At 41.5% G+C, this 17283-nt stretch overlaps 2 protein-coding genes across 8 annotated transcripts in view; both read right to left on the reverse strand.

Moving 5' to 3' along the window:
* Positions 1-5022: 5022 nt before the first annotated feature.
* LOC139382898 (ribosomal protein S6 kinase-related protein-like) lies at positions 5023-10655 on the reverse strand. Its single transcript, XM_071127160.1, has 12 exons — positions 10532-10655; positions 8936-9214; positions 8573-8656; positions 8377-8445; positions 7995-8064; positions 7259-7366; positions 7109-7149; positions 6960-6987; positions 6336-6425; positions 6158-6246; positions 5889-5999; positions 5023-5783 (listed from the first exon to the last, which is right to left on the reverse strand). The coding sequence occupies exons 1-12, from the start codon at positions 10556-10558 to the stop codon at positions 5481-5483; spliced, it is 1299 nt and encodes a 432-aa protein (XP_070983261.1). The 5' UTR covers positions 10559-10655; the 3' UTR covers positions 5023-5480.
* A 269-nt stretch (positions 10656-10924) lies between these two features.
* LOC139382312 (bridge-like lipid transfer protein family member 2) overlaps positions 10925-17283 on the reverse strand; it is a 32773-nt gene continuing 26414 nt past the window's right edge. For all 7 annotated transcript variants that reach the window (XM_071126221.1, XM_071126218.1, XM_071126217.1 and 4 more), the window contains exons 33-39: positions 17081-17167; positions 15943-16053; positions 15615-15750; positions 14748-14875; positions 14364-14465; positions 13365-13499; positions 10925-12911 (exon numbers count right to left, since the gene is read on the reverse strand). In XM_071126221.1, the coding sequence (XP_070982322.1) occupies positions 12723-12911; positions 13365-13499; positions 14364-14465; positions 14748-14875; positions 15615-15750; positions 15943-16053; positions 17081-17167 (888 nt within the window). In that variant the 3' untranslated portion in view covers positions 10925-12722. The remainder of the gene's footprint in view (positions 12912-13364; positions 13500-14363; positions 14466-14747; positions 14876-15614; positions 15751-15942; positions 16054-17080; positions 17168-17283) is intronic.

Below are 17283 nucleotides of genomic sequence, written 5' to 3' on the forward strand. Positions count from 1 at the left end.
TGTAATGGCTGGATATGGCATCGATGGAACGGAGTCAAACAAGTTATTGTGATGTGTTTGATACCATTACATTGATTCCCATTCTCCTGTAGCTCCTCCTATCAGCCTCTTCTGCATTCAACATAAACTCTGCATTCAACATAAACTAATCCATCATTCCAAGTCTTTACAATAATAATAATGATACACTTGTTTTGCAGGTACAGTTGTCCCAATGGCAGTTCAATCAATAGTTCAGTGGATGAAACGAAGCTAATTAATCATTCCAAACAACAGTTTTGTGTTTCTCTACATAGTTTTTACATAGAAGTTAGATATCAAGAAGCCTGGATACTTAAAACAGTCCCATTTGTGTACACCTAGGTTCATTGCAGTATGTTGGCCCAATAACGCTTTTTTTTAAAGCTATAATAACTCTGAACCCTTCAGCGCAACCTCATTTAAGTGTTAAACCAATTTGCTCACTATTTTCCTCTAATTAGTTGAAGTCATACTTATATAATTAGGTTGAACTATGCCTTAGGCACATTTCTGAATCTCTTGGCAATTCAGACCTCCCCCTAAGACCCAGAAGAAAAGCTCAGTCTCAGAGCAATTCAAACACTCCTATGCATATCTGCATTATGCATTAGTAGTAAATAATGTGTATTAGTAGGTTCAGAAATAGTGTTTCCAGGTTTCCAGTTGATGGAAATTATGAAATATAGAACTGTGACATAGATAAGAGAGAAATGGTGTCAGAAAGATTTTTTTTTTATGTGAACAAGATATAACAACAAACAATGTTTGAGTAGTTTACATAGGTCAATAATCAGGTCCATCACATGAAGATCCACAGTGATAGGCTACATTGTCTTTATGGTGGCATTTTCAGTTGATACATTTCCACTTGAAGTGGTTGGATAAAATGCATATGTAATTCTATAAAGAATGACATGCATTTGACAGTAAATACTTAATTCAATCATGCAGGCATTATATAAAGTCTCTTCAAGTGTTTGAATTTGATCCTTTATTTGGCAAGTTGAATATCTCCCATTTTCTGTATAGAAATGAGAAAATACGTGTTCCCACTTTTCTAGGATATCTCACTTGTTCTGGTGTTATTTTATGGGACTTCTCCATCCCTCCCTCCATAATTGTGTCAGTGTGCTAGAGGTGTCTACCAATGTAAAGATGTGGGTCACTGGACTAACACCACAGACATACTGTACCAGACCTGTTTAAGACAAGGGCCTGAAGGGGAATTCATTGTCAGACCACAGAGAGAGGAGCCCACTACACCTTCCTATTCAGGAGACATTTTAGGAAGATGACTGGGACTTGTGCTTAGATTATATTTAGCCGTCTCCATTGGGGCAGTAGCTATTTTTTTTCTGTTTGAACCTAATTAAAACATTTAATGACGATGCTTTATCTGGTCTTCAATTTGTACATCCTATTAGGTTGCTCCCTTAAGGATGTCTCTGTGTTCTCAGAGTTTTACCAAATAGGTCACCGTCACACCAAGGTCTTGGAAAAAAGTTGGCGTTGTGTATCCAGGTGTAGTGCAATATAAATACTGTACAGTATGTCTTAACATAATATATAAAATATGCCATTTAGCAGATGCTTTTATCCTAAAGGACTTACAGTAGTGTATCATCCATACATTTTCATATGGGTGGCCTGGGCCCCAGCAGGAATCGAACCCATGACTGTGACGTTGCAAGCTCAATGAACCACACAGATTTCAGAGGAAAAACCATTTGAAATACCCAATGAATGATACTCTGTAAGATGTATACTTTTCTGTTTGGTAACAATAAACTGAAAGCCTCCTCTTGTATTGTACTGGCTCAAACATGTGTATGTTCTCTGCTGTCATGACTGATGATCAGGTGTCTGAAGTGACTCAGGCTTTATACCTGGAACAGCTAACATCATCTAACCTAAAAAACCTGTGGAACTTATCAACTCTTTTTTAACACTTCAAGTGGCTCCAAAGAAGAGGCTATGCTTAAACATACATATTTCCTTTGATATTTCTCCTAGTATATCATGACAGGAGACAACTCCATCGTGAGTTTATAGGGGCTTTCATTATTCAGCTGTTACTGTGGTTGGGTAAAACACGTCAAAAATGTGTGAAATCTAATGAGAAATGGGTATACAGCAAGACTTTGTGAACAGTCAAAGGCATTGTGATCAGTCACACAACAGTCAATCAAATAATTGATGGCCTAGGCAATCAAACATCAAATTACACAGAAAAAAACATTGTTAAAAAAATATATGTGAAAGGATTTTCAGGAAAATATAGATATTTTTATATAAATTTAATGACAAAGGTAAAAGGTCAAACATGCAGGTGGTTGATCCACATTTTAAAATAGTGTGCTGTTACAGGCAGTGCCTTGAGAGGCTTTGAGTTTCAGTACTGTTAATCTCAATGGGAAATATAATTGTTATAAACACTGTTTGGTAAATGGTGGTTTTCAGTGTATTAAAGCTCATCTATATTTATCACCCCATTAAATGGGTATGCAAAGAGGTATACAGAGGAAAAGAGGGAGCCAAATAGGTAAAGTAAATAAAGAAAACACAGTCGTGGTCAAAAGTTGAGAATGACACAAATATAGATTTTCAAAGTCTGCTGCCTCAGTTCATATGATGGCAATTTGCATATACTCCAGAATGTTATGAAGAGTGATCAGATGAATTGCAATTAATTGCGAAGTCCCTCTTTCCATGCAAATGAACTGAATCTCCCCAAAACATTTCCACTGCAATTCTGCAGAAGGCTTTAGGGCGCCCAAGAAAGTCCAGCAAGCTTCAGGACCGTCTCCTAAAGTTGATTCAGCTGCGGGATCGGGGCACCACCAGTACAGAGCTTGCTCAGGAATGGCAACAGGCAGGTGAGAGTGCATCTGCACGCACAGTGAGGCGAAGACTTTTGGAGGATGGCCTGGGGTCAAGAAAGGCAGCAAAGAAGCCACTTCTCTCCAGGAAAAACATCAGGGACAGACTGATATTCTGCAAAAGGTACAGGGATTGGACTGCTGAGGACTGGGGTAAAGTCATTTTCTCTGATGAATCCCCTTTCCGATTGTTTGGGGCATCCGGAAAAAAGCTTGTCCGGAGAAGACAAGGTGAGCTCTACCATCAGTCCTGTGTCATGCCAACAGTAAAGCTTCCTGAGACCATTCATGTGTGGGGTTGCTTCTCAGCCAAGGGAGTGGGCTCCCTCACAATTTTGCCTAAGAACACAGCCATGAATAAAGAATGGTACCAACACATCCTCCGAGAGCAATTTCTCCCAACCATCCAGGAACAGTTTGGTGACGAACAGTTTGGTGACAAACAATGCCATTTCCAGCATGATGGAGCACCTTGCCATAAGGCAAAAGTGATAACTAAGTGGCTCGGGGAACAAAACATTGATATTTTTGGTCCATGGCCAGGAAACTCCCCAGACCTTAATCTCATTGAGAACTTGTGGTCAATCCTCAAGAGGCGGGTGGACAAACAAAAACCAACAAGTTCTGACAAACTCCAAGCATTGATTATGCAGGAAATGGGCTGCCACCAGTCAGGATGTGGCCCAGAAGTTAATTGACAGCATGCCAAAGTGGATTGCAGAGGTCTTGAAAAAGAAGGGTCAACACTGCAAATATTGACTCTTTGCTTCATGTAATTGTCAAAAAAAGCCTTTGACACTTATGAAATGTTTGTAATTATACTTCAGTATTCCATAGTAAAATCTGCCCAAAATATCTAAAGACACTGAAGCAGTAAACTCTGTGGAAATTAATATTTGTGTTATTCTCAAAACTTTTGGCCACGACTGTACAGTGCATTCGCAAAGTATTCAGACCCCTTGACTTTTTCCACATTTTGTTACATTACAACATTATTCTAAAATGTAATGAATAAATGTTTTCTTAATCTACACACAATACCCCATAACGACAAAGCAAAAACAGGTTTTTAGAAATGTTTGCAAATGTATAAAAAAAAAGTATTCAGACCTTTTGCTATGAGACTCGAAATTGAGCTCAGGTGCATCCTGTTTCCATTGATCATTCTTGAGATGTTTCTACAACTTGTTTGCAGTCCACCTGTGGTAAACTCAATTGATTGGACATGATTTGGAAAAGCACACACCTGTCTATATATGGTCCCATAGTTGACAGTGCAGGTCACAGCAAAAACCAAGCCATGAGGTCAAATTAATTGTCCGTAGAGCTCTGAGACAGGATTGTGTCGAGGCACAGATCTGGGGTAGCGTGGCAAAGAAAATATTCAGCATTGAAGGTCCCCAAGAACACGGTGGACTCCATCATTCTTAAATGGAAGAAGTTTGGAACCACTAAGACTCTTCCTAGAGCTGGCCGCCCGGCCAAACTGAGCAATTGCGGGAAAAGGGCCTTGGTCAGGGAGGAGACCAAGAACCCGAACACTCCAACAGCAGAGCTCCAGAGTTCCTCTGTGGAGATGGGAGAACATTCCAGAAGAACAACCATCTCTGCAGCACTCAACCAATTAGGCGTTTATGGTAGAGTGGGCAGACGGAAGCCACTCCTCTGTAAAAGTTTGCCAAAATACACCTAAAGCACTCAAACCATGAGAAACAAGATTCTCTGGTCTGATGAAACCAAGATTGAACTTTTTGACCTGAATGCCAAGCGTCCCGTCTGGAGGAAACCTGGCACCATCCCTACAGTGAAGCATGGTGGTGGCAGCATCATACTGTGGGGATGTTTATCAGCGGCAGGGACTGGGAGACTAGTCAGGAGAGAAAGATGAACGGAGCAAAGTACAGAGATACACTTGATTAAAAGTTCCAGAGTGCTCAGGACCTTAGACTGGGGTGAAGGTTCACCTTTCAACAGGACAACAACCCTAGGCACACAGCCAAGACAATGCAAGAGCAGCGTCGGGATAAGTCTCTGAATGTCCATGAGTGGCCCAGCCAGAGCCCGAGCCAGATCGAACATCTCTGGAGAGACCTGAAAATAGCTGTACAGCGACGCTCCCCATCCAACCTGACAACGCTTGAGAGAATCTGTAGAAAATAATGGGAGAAACTCCCTGAATACAGGTGCGCCAAGCTTGTAGCGTCATACCCAAGAAGACATGAGGCTGTAATCACTGCCAAAGGTGCTTCAACTAAGTACTGATTAAAGGGTCTGAATATTTATGTTAATGTGATATTTCAGTTTTTATATTTTTATACATTTGTTAAATTTTCTAAGCCTGTTTTTGCTTTGTCTAGATGGGGTATTGTGTGTAGATTAAGAGGGAAAAAAACAATTTAATACATTTTAGAATAAGGCTGTAACATAACAAAATATGGAAAGAGTCAAGGAGTCTGAATACTTTCCAAATGCACTGTACAGTAGCTTTTTCACAACCAACTATACATGCGGTACAAAGTATATATCAAATGTTTCCATTAATTTGCAGGCAGTATTGAGGCAAAGTAGAACAGGCACATCTCATTCACTAGAACCCTGAGCTGTAGCCAGAGCCTGGCTCAGGTCAATGTTGGCCAAGGTAGGTGACAGGTCAGTGGGGCTGGTAGGGGAGTGGAGGATGTCACAGTCAAAGTTCTGGAAGTAGTCCATAGACAGGCCCCGCATTGCTTTGACTGGACGATCAGGATGGTTCTTCAGTTCAATAATTAATTTAACAGGTCTCTTCTGTAGTAGCTGAGAGTCAAAGGAAGTGCCATGGAAAAACATCTGCCCTTTGAAGCGCTCCAGGCTATGCAGGCGATGGGCTGGGTTCTTGCATAGGAGCTGGAGTCACAAACAGGATGGAGAAAGAGAGAAAAGCATTGAGAATTTGTTGTGATGGTATTTTGTTGATACTCTGAGACAATCCTACTACAGATGACTTCTGACCTCTGTGAGCAGAAGGGCTAGTGCAGGCCTGAAGGTCTTGGGTATGGAGTATGGGCAGTCTCTGACCTTTCTCAGCATGTTGCAGTGGTCTGGCTCTGGAGGTACAGGGAACTATGGAGATGACAGAATTAGCACCAACAACATCTCTAGACTAGCATTTAGATTTGCATGACAGGACAGCTTAAAAGAAGAAGAAAAACAACCTTTCTAACAGCTATTACATCATCACATATTAATTGAATTAAGATGAACTGTGGTGGTGACCACACCTTTCCAGTCACCATTGAGAACAACAGAATGCCGAGAGACCACCAATCAGCAGCATGGCTGTAGGGACCCCCACTCAGGACTTCAGGAGCTGTTTGTACAGAGGACCATCCCAGTGAGATTATAATAGGTGCCTCATGTGTAGTGACCATTAACTTTGCCTGATCCCAAGAATCTCACCCATGTATTGGATTGTCCCACAAATTGTAAATGCTCTTGCGCCTCGCTCAAGACGGCGAGAGAGTCCAAAGTCAGCTAAACGCAGGTGACCTGCATCAAACAGATACAGCAGTATTTTACATACAGTACTTTACAAATCCAATTCCGGGTTATTCTACCTGACTAATATGAAGCTTAAACTACTTTCAACATAAAAATGATATCTTGGAGAATATTCCCAACAACAACAACACTGAAGTGTCCACTGTATTATAAGGCCCTCTAGTGTTGTCTTATATTTTTTGCAGTAGAAAGTAAACTACACCATACGTCAAATGTATGCATGTGTAAAGAATGTCACGCTGTTTGCTTAGCGAGTACAACTTCCTCCCGATTCGGCCTGGTTGCGAACTCGGGATCTCTGCCTCGCAAAATACACGTGACCGTCCTCCCTCAAGCGGCTTAGCTGATAGCGCCACCTCAAAAGCTAGCTAATGAGACGGTGCAAGCAGGACACTTAAGGCTGAGGAGTACGTTTCACACATCCCCATGTGCTACACATGCATGACTGTTCTGTGAACTGCTTTGGATAAAAGTGTCTACTAAATGGTTTATATATGAATATATTTTTTAAGCCAGCATTACCTTGGTCAGACAGAAGGACATTCTCCATCTAAAAAATCCAGAATAATCAGATGATTATAAACTTTCCAGTGAAGTTATAAATATGAGTCATTTAGTTGCAAGATTTATGTACAAAGAATAATGTTCATGATCAAAACAAACGTTCATACCTTCACATCCCTATGCATGATCCCAAAGTCGTGAAGGAAACCTACCGATCAAACACACCCATTATAATAAGTAAAGGTGAAACTTAAACAATGATCTCATACACATTTTTGGAGAATATACAAGTGTATACACACTTGAGGGACACTCACCCAAAGCACAGCCTAGCTCTGCAGCGAACACCCGAGCCTCATCATCCCCAAACTGGCCCTTCAGTATCCAGTAGGTGTACAGGTCTCCAGTACTGCAGTACTCACACACTGTAGGAAGACAGACACAGTCACACACATTGATCCATCTTAGTACATAACAAGGCTATGTACAGTACACTGATCCAGGGCTGGGAGTAGATGACCCCTGCTGAAACACAAGCACTTGAAAAGGAAGGAGCAGTGGAGGAGAGAAGCAATAGGAGAACATTAATTTGTCGGAAGTCACAGAGTTTCAAGTTTTTTAAGGCTGGGGGAAGCATAGGAAGGGAAAGGGCTGATGTTGGGGAAGGAGCTAAGTGTCAGTGAGAGACACAAATGAACTCAAACATGCCTTTATCCACTAATGAGGGTGCTATTAAAAAATCTAAAGGAAGGGAAATTCGGTTCAGAGGCCACAGGACTGTATGATACACACTAAAATCTCAGTAGATGGCAGTATAATTCTTCAGACGAGTCATGGGGCTCAGACTGAGGAGACAACAGTAAATAGCAGAAAGGCCAGATAATGCCATAGTTAACACTCCTGCTAGGGAGAGCGAGACAACCCATTGGGCACACACTGGTTGAATAAACGTTGAACTGACGTACCCAGTGGGAAGCTCCTATGTGAGACACAGGGAGGTTAAAGAGAGGAGCGGATAAATAGGGATCTAGCTATATCACATTAGTCACTCACTAATGAAGAGGTGGCGCTGGGTCTGCCAGCAGTCCTGCAGATTGTGGAGGAATGGGTGGCTGAGCTGCCGCTGCAACGCAACAGGCAACACACACAGCAACAGTGTGGATGTCAGCAAAGACACTCAGTATAACTAAATGTGATTTAGGAGGGATCTGAATGTAACCAGGTATTTTCAACGATGGCAAATGTTTTTATTTTATTTTTGTTCAGCAAAAGCTCCATGGGACCATGTTTGTTGTTGCATAGAAGCTCATAGGGATAATCGTCATAGTCATTGTTAGAGCTCAGTGAGTCATTGTTTCCAGCATGTTATCCCTAAACTAAGTCAGGAGCTAAGCTAGGATAGCAGCCTTACAGGTCATCCTGCTGTGTGACCTACCTGAATGATGACCTCCTCCTTTGACTGTTCCAGGACCCCATGCTTCAGTATCTCAGACTTGGGTAAAACCTGTAGAGCAACACAATACAATAAAATGAAATGCAGGGTAGGAATAGAATACACTAGATGTGTTTAGATGCCACATGAAATATAGTGCAGGTAAAATGTGATGTGACAGGAGGCTGAGGAGATTCACCTTAACTGCATAAGTCTTCTCCTTCCACCTGTCCTTTACTTTCAAGATAGGACCAAAGGAGCCTTTGGCTATGAAGCCCAGGATCTAAATGTCATGGAGAGCGTGAGATTAAAATGTTGCAATATTATGAAATATCATTCAAGGTAGGTTTCACACCAGATAGACCATCATATCATTTATTTCCCCCCCATATAGAATAACTTAGTCAGCGTCCAGCCAAGAATTAATAAGTTACTGATTTATTGGTTGTTTGCCTATCAATTAATGATTTCATTACATCTGCTGAAGAGACAACATTTTCATCAAAGATTGAAATCATGTGTGGTCCAGGTGTTCAATCCAAATGAAGTTAAGGAGGACTACCTGGAAATCGTCTTGCCCAGTAAATGTACGGTGTGGGAACTCAGGCAGAAAGACAGAGATGAAGCCAGGGAGAGTCGACTCCATGCCAGGCTTCTGAGGGCTGTGTCCTGGGGGGAGGAGGTCCTCAGGGATTGGGGCTCCGCTGCCGAGCACCATGCCCTGTGTGGCCAGAACAGGTGGGCCAAGGTGGCGAAGTCCATCAGTAAAGGATATTCCAATATTGGAGAGAAGGCCATGCCAGCCTTGATTGCGTCGTCTTTCCTGGCTTGGCACCTGTTTCTACATTGAGGACAGCGGCTTTCTAATTAGTGATGGTTCTAATTACAAGTTGTGCTGTGAGTAGCAAGTAACTATAGCTAAATGTCAAACATCTGTTGATGTTACTTACTGGCATATGCCACACTAGAATCATGCGGGACTAAATGAGCATTGGATAGAGATTTCACATGAACATGTGCCAACATAAACAAACGATTGTTGAAGACATTAATTAAAAACCTCTTAAAGATCAGCCCCTTTTTATTTATTTTTTTGCCTAAAATGACATACCCAAATCTAACTGCCTGTAGCTCAGGACCTGAAGCAAGGATAGGCATGTTCTGGATACCATTTGAAAGGAAACACTTTGAAGTTTGTGGAAATGTGAAATTTATGTAGGCGTATAACACATTCGATCAGGTAAAAGAAAATACAATGAAAAAACATGTTTTTTTTGTACCATCATCTTTGAAATGCAAGAGAAAGGACATGTCTTATTCCAGTGCAGCCACCACTAGATGGCAGCAGCGTATGTGAAAAGTTTTAGACTGATCCAATGAACAATTGCATATCGGTTCAAAATGTATCTAGACTGCCCAAATGTGCCTAATTGGTTTATTAATACATTTTCAGTTCATAATTGTGCACTCAAACAATTGCATGGTATTCTTTCCATGTAATAGCTACTGCAAATTGGACATTGCAGCTAGACTAACAACAATGTAAGCTTTCTGCCCCTATCAGATATGTCTACGTCCTGGGAAATGTTCATGTTACTTACAACCTCATGCCACATTAGCTTAACCGTCCCGTGGGGGGATCGATCCTGTATTTCTCATTAATTCTATTTTCATGTAGATTATCTCAGAGTCGATTCTACTCCAGGCACAACAAGAGAATTTCCCAGCAGCCACAGTGAGCCACTCCCCCGTCCCTTTTAATATAACTCCCCAAGGACCCTTAGGCGCTTTGCATTAAAAACAGTTCAGTGCACTCATATTGGCCAGCTCCACGTGAAATGTCATTGTAAAACATTTACTTAAAATCATTGTTCAGTTTACATATACATTTCGGTAAACAGATTAATATTCCAATGCATATTCATAAAAAAACTGTTCAAAGTAAGGTGCTCATCACCGGTTTATATTCGCTGAACTCACGTGTTTCTAAACGCCAATATTGTCGCGAGCTAGCGGCTAGCCTACTATACAAAAGGTATAAATGCATCACTTAAGTGGAACAGACCGTAGATTTGTAGGCTAAAGCAGTCTGAATAAACATGTGATCAAACCTGATAACGTCATAGATAGGTGTAGACTACGTCTGAAGATCTCTTACCTTGTGTTTACTTGAGTTACTGCCCATCACATTGCTTGGTGAACCTCGATCAAACCCACATCATTATTTTCCCAATTAGTTAGTTTTAACACGGTCTTACAATGCCTTGTAAACATGGAGCGCACATTCCTGACCCGCCATGACTGAACAGCGCGCAGGGTGGGTCTGACCATCTCGAGAGACGAATGATAACCTCACATTCGATGGTATTCTACAGAAGGCGAAATTCCGCTCCAGTTCACCCTGTCAGATGAATGATCAAATCAGCCACTCACATTCCACTGGGATAACGGCTAAAATCAAAACGCCACATTTCTGTTAACCAATCATTACGAAATAAATTATAAATTACCGGTGTAGTGACCTTCTGTGAACATACATGATACATTCAGCTATAAGAGACATTAGAACAACTATTTTATTGACAAACATTTATAGTTACATATATGGTGCTCATTTCATTGAGGTATAATCAATTTTTCTTGAAATATTTTGACAGAAATATTTGACATCTTGCACTTTAAGGAAGCTGTAACTGAATAACAAACTCAGTAGGTGTAGGTACAGTTGTGATTGAAAAGAAATAACCATGGTTACAAAAATATCTGAAAATACTTTGCTTAAAAAGTGCTGTAGTGTTAAAATTTCAAAACATTATCAAGACAAGCTGCAACGAAATTATTTTTGCAGAGACTATCAAAGCTGACAGAACAACTGCCATAAAATAGAAAACAAGAACATATTTCCGCACAGATATGTTTAGGAACTGCAGTATAAAACGTAAGTCTGCTGTGGCATATATGTTGTTGGAGAAGTCTCATGCAGGGTACCAAATTATATATTTGTGATCTTTTACAGGGATGCACTTCCCAGTCAGTGTGACAGTATGATACAGACTTGAGTAAAATTCCAACAATATAATAAAAGTACAAGGCTAGAATATATCTCCCCTGTACTAGTGAATCAGGCATTTCTAACTGTTGCAACAGACAGCATTTCTATGGTTGTCAAGGTGCTTTCATTTGAGATTAAAATGTTTTACAATCTACCTGATTTACATTTGCTTGAGGATACAGTATTCCTGAACCAGCAGGAAACAATGCTCTCAACAAATCACATTAGCTGCATCTTAAATGGCATCCTATCCAATATAAAGTGCACTACTTCGGCATCCTATCCTCTAAAGTAGTGAACTATATAGGGAAGAGGGTGCAATTTGAGACAGTCAACATATAAACTATGAAATGTTCTAATTGATTTACAGGGGAAATGAGCAGACAGTGAAACTAAAATAAAATACCCATCACCCCAGTCATGCTATTAATGCAACAAGTATAGGCTGCTGATTTTGAAAGTTCAGGACCATGTGTGATGCATTGAATGAAAATTAAATGTTTAATGTATGGCACAAAAAACTAAAACAAGAAAACAAAGATACATTTGGTCAATAAGACCCTGGCATGTTTTTAGCAGAGAAGTGGGCCCCGTATCCATAACACCTCTTAGAAAAAGAGTGCTGATCTTGGATCAGTTGTTACTTTTAGATCATAACAAATACAATTATATGGACAGGAGGGGATTTGATCCTAGATCAGCACCCCTACTCAGACACATTGAATATGGGCCCTGGTCATACATGAAAATGCATGCTTCATTGGACAGCAGTTGAGAGATAATTATTACATACTTTCTATATAGTTTTGTACGTTCAAATATGGACTGGAGTAGTTTATCCTAAAATAAGAATTTCAGCCATCGTGGGCCATATTTAATTGGCTGGCGTGCCGGACTTGGCTCGCAGGTCGTAGTTTGTCCCCCTCCAGGTAAGAAAGAACAGGGTGTGTTATATTATCAGTCTCTGTTCCCCATAATGACCTGCTACCTCTATCTTCACACCAGAGCATACAGTATTCAACCAGGTCAAGTGTCATCAGATAATACGCTAGTAAAGACATTGACCTCTCCATGATTCCCTGGGCATGTGCTACTGTAGCTACCATAGACTGCATCCCAAATGGCACCCTATTCTCTATACAGTACACTACACTACTTCTGACCAGGAACCATAGGGCCCTGTTTGAATGTAGTTCACTATGTGGGGTATAGGGTGCCATTTGGGACACTTCCATAGACTAGAGCGCAGTGGTCCAGTACAGTACTGGTTCAGTGGGAGTGTATGTGGGCCTATGGGTCACTTGCGTCGGCTGAAGATGCTCTTCTTGCTGGAACTCTTGTCTGAGCTGCTGAGACCGATGAGGAGTCGGGCCTTCTCATCCTCCTCCTGCTGCTGCTGCATGCTACTGTCTGATTTCCCCTCAAACGCCTTGCTCCGAGAGTCAGAGCCCGATGCCGGCTTCAGACGCAGCTTCTCCTTTATCATCTACACACAGAGGGAGGGGAGGACATGTCGTAGGTCACTTCAGAAAATATGAAATAACATATGCTTCAAGAACTCCTTTATCATCTATGGATGTGAAAAGGAAAAAGTGACAAATATATAGGACATATGACTGAAGTAACCTATACATAGTTCTATATTGTGAGAGCTTTAGGCAGGGATTGGCATTTTGGCAGCTTGGAACATCATGAAGTGCCATTTTTGCCATCAAACTGCTACTGTAGGACATGACCGTGTTGGTAATGAGAGAGGCCAGAGTTCTGTGCAGTATGGAGTAGGATGAAGTTGCCCCTATATGCTGACCCTGGGTTAGTTTGGTATTTCCCCAAATAATGGTCAAGGGGAAGGGAAGGGTGATCCTAGATCTGTATCTAGGCGAACTTCACCCCACAATGGTTGGGTTAGTAATAAGCGGGACAGGGTTCAGTGCAGTACCTGTGCTACCAGTGCTTTCCTGCTGTCTCTCTTAACAGCCATGGCAAAGTCTAGCCAGGTCCACGTGTTGTTGTGGTACTCCAGACAAGGTAGAACCAGGTTCAGATCCTTCCAGTCAACACTGCTTTTCTCTCCCTATGTGGACACACAAGCACAAAATACATAATGAAACTGCATTGTCTGGGAGTTAAAAAGTACAACAGTTGTTCATATAATTCTACAATAATCATATCTTCAATACATGTCTGTGTTTATTTATCTCCCATTTAATGATATTACATATTCATACACGAATATTACATTTTCAATATTAAACATTTACTCAAATCAGCTATGGGATTATGCAATCTGGAAGGCAAGACAATGCTGTCATTGGAAAATAACGATTATTTTGCAAATCCCTGAAGACATGAAATTTAAAAATCGGAGGATTAAAAACGACGTCCAAGTCACAAAAAGACAACAGTGTGAGAAGGTTAACATATACAAACAGATAAAAACATGACAACACACCAGATGTTGAGGTATTTTTTCCAGTCTGAGAACAAAACATGTGACCTGGTATGGGGTCAACACAGAATCATGACGACATCTCTCTTCATCTAATAAATGCTGAGTGAGATTTGTTATTTTACCTTTATTTAACTAGGAAAGTCAGTTAAGAACAAATTATTTTTTTCAATGACGGCCTAGGAACAGTGGGTTAACTGCCTGTTCAGGGGCAGAACGGGAATTTGTCAGCTCAGCTCAGTAACCTTTCGGTTACTAGTCCAACACTAACCACTAGGCTACCCTGCCGCAACATCTCTCTTCGAGAGGAATGTTTATTTATGAACTCACTGACACACCGACATGTATATAGAATCAATAACTGGCTTGAATCAAAGGATTGAGTACTGTTCTCCTTTAGCTAGTTGCAAAATCCAGACAACTTCTGGTACATATCCAGATTTTCCAGAAATGTTGCTACCCTTAACTTCAGCACATGTTAATACCTACCTTATAGCTGACACACAGGGGAACCTGGGGGATCTTGATGTAGATGAAGGAGTTATTCATGGCTGCTCTCTCCTTCATCTTGTCGATGTCATCTACAGGATGCTAGGTAGGGAAATAAGACATACTTCGGTTTCAATACAGTATGGAAGACCTAAGGCTGCATCTGAAATGGCACCCTAAATACTCATCATAGTTCACTACTTTTAAACAAGGCCCATAGAGCGCTGGTCAACATATAACAAGAAAGTTGGGAAGTGCTTGTGAAAACAACGAGCCAATTACCCCAGCAGATGTAGCTGGGTGGCAACGTAGTACGGCTACATCAACACAAAGATACATATTTTCTCATTTCTCATTAAAAATTAAAAAAAAAAAACCAAATACCTCAACAGCCTTTCGGAAGGACCTCCTGACCCCAGAGGTACGGTTCAAGCCCTGGGTGACCCCTTTGCTGGGGCCCATGACCCCCATGGTGTCTTCCGAGAGCTGCCGAGGCTTGATGACAGGCATGCCTGAGATACAATTTACATTAGTCATTTAGCGGACACTCTTATCCAGAGCGATTTACAAGTCAGTGCATTCAACTAAGTGTAGTAGGAAAAACAACCACATAACATAGTAATTGTAGTTATACACCCTTCTTTGAAATAGCCGCAATCAGTAGAACCAGTGCCAGGAAGAAAAACAAGTGTGGATGTGAGTGCAAGAAAGACAGCAGCAGCACCACCACCTCTGAATGACTCCACCACCCCTCAGAGTCCACACCCTATACTCCTGTAACTCTGCAAAATGTCCAATAGGGCACCCTATCCCCTTTATAGTGCACTACTTGTGACCAGGGTCATAGTGCACTATGTAGGGAATAGGTTGCCATGTGGGATGCACGGTCTCACACAGCCCTCAAGGTCACAGTAGACCCAGGCTATTAATAGCCACCAAGGGTTACACAGCAACTACCAATCCAATACCATGTGTGGTATTGAAGAGCTGGCAACGATAATGGAAACTAATATTGATTGGTTGGGTGGAGAGAGGTGTGGATTTCAGGCTGGTCAACATGTAGAGGATGGATGGAGACTTGAGGGCAAGTGAACGTATATAGTACAGCATGACTGTTGCACGTCAATAACTGGTAAGTAAGTAAGCCTTGTCCGAGTCAGAATGGCCCATAGGGCAGGCACCTATCTTCTGCTTCTGTAGCTTGATGTACTCCCCCTGGGCAGGATGCTAACAGGTAGAGGCAATACACACCAGTAGTGACCATTCGGGACTTGTCCTCCTCATCAGCAACTTCCTCCTCCTCCACATTCCTTCCTGGGAAGAAGAATCCCATCATCCTTTTGAAGAACTGGTACATGAGCTGGATGGTGAGAGGAACCACGTTCACCTGGTGACACAAACACATTACAACAGAGAAACACTATCTACCTGTATGCTCCCAATGCTTTCATAATTAAAAATGTTATGATCACATTAAGACATCTCTAATGTTATGATCACATATGTTATGAGATCTTCAATGTTATGATCAAACAGGTTAACACATCTCTAGTGTTATGATCACATGCTTCCTCCTCACCTCAAAGTGCTCCTTGACTGAGATGCCTCCCACTGGGGGGCGGACCTTACTGAAGATGCGCAGGGCAAACTGACGGCCAGACTGACACGGGCTCTGAGGACGCAGCACCACCTAGGAGACAGGTTTCATAAAGTTAAAAGTCACAACACAGAGGCTGCATCCCAAATGGCCCCAAAAGTAGTGCACTATATAGGGAATACGGTGTCATTCAGGACGCAGCCAAAATAACCACTGGAATAATGCCATGCTCCTAACTGCTGATTCATGAAGCAACCCAAAAATATATTTAATGTCATTTAGGAAACCAATTTAATTCAGAATTCAGCATATTCTGTAAAGACAATAAAATGAATCTGAAATGTCTCCATACAGCATGAATGGTGAGCAGGAGGATAAATGAATCAATTCATGGATTTTTCCTCCCATATGAACAGGAAAAGATTTGGAAAACAAACCTGACTTACACAGCGACGTAAGACATGGTATCGTAAAACATTCAGATGACGGTGCAAATGCAGTGAGGAGCACGCAGTAAGAGGAAGGACTGGAGGTGGGCATTGGAATGACCCAGTCCCATGGTGGACATGCAATGTTGAATAACAAAGGATACGTCCCAAATGGCACACTATTCCATGAATAATAGACTACTATTAACCAAGGCCCATAGGCCTCTGGTCAAAAGTAGTGGACTATGTAGGGAATAGGGTGCCATTTGGGACATATACATTATATTCTGAGAGGGATTTCCGTGATGCTGACTGGATAAGCATGATGGTGTCAACAACAGTGACATGAACACCCAGTTACTGTACCAGCACCATACATACCCTCACATGCTGCACATAGGAAACCAAGTAGAGAGTTATCAACACAAGCAAACACTGCTTTAGGAGGTCTTTGTGAGCACATTTAGGGTGCAATAGGACCTGGAATCATTGGATCAGTAACAGCAGGAGATGGAAACTTCTTGTTTCTGACAAAAGACTGAAAAACTCAACAAAAAGGCTTGTACTATAAGAGATCCCTTTCAGATGCAATATTTGTAAGCTTCACAGGTTCATAGCGCCACCGGTTGTAAAAATGAGCTGTTGACTGCCCTTACCAAAGAAAAGGTCAGAGATAAGCATAATTTCCTGACCTTGTATGCAGCGTTGGGGAGCAGGTTGTTCATGGTGAACCAGCCCAGTTCCAGGAGATGCTCTGCTGTGTCATCTGACTTGTTCAGCTGTGGAAGGAGACAGTTTAACAGATGTTTAGCATCAACATCAGGGCCAGCATTCATAAAGCATCTCAGAGTACTAATCTAGGATCAGGTATCCCTTGTCCATATCTTATTATCTA

The sequence above is a fragment of the Oncorhynchus clarkii genome, chromosome 24 (genome assembly GCF_045791955.1).
Source record: "Oncorhynchus clarkii lewisi isolate Uvic-CL-2024 chromosome 24, UVic_Ocla_1.0, whole genome shotgun sequence".
NCBI lineage: Eukaryota > Metazoa > Chordata > Actinopteri > Salmoniformes > Salmonidae > Oncorhynchus > Oncorhynchus clarkii.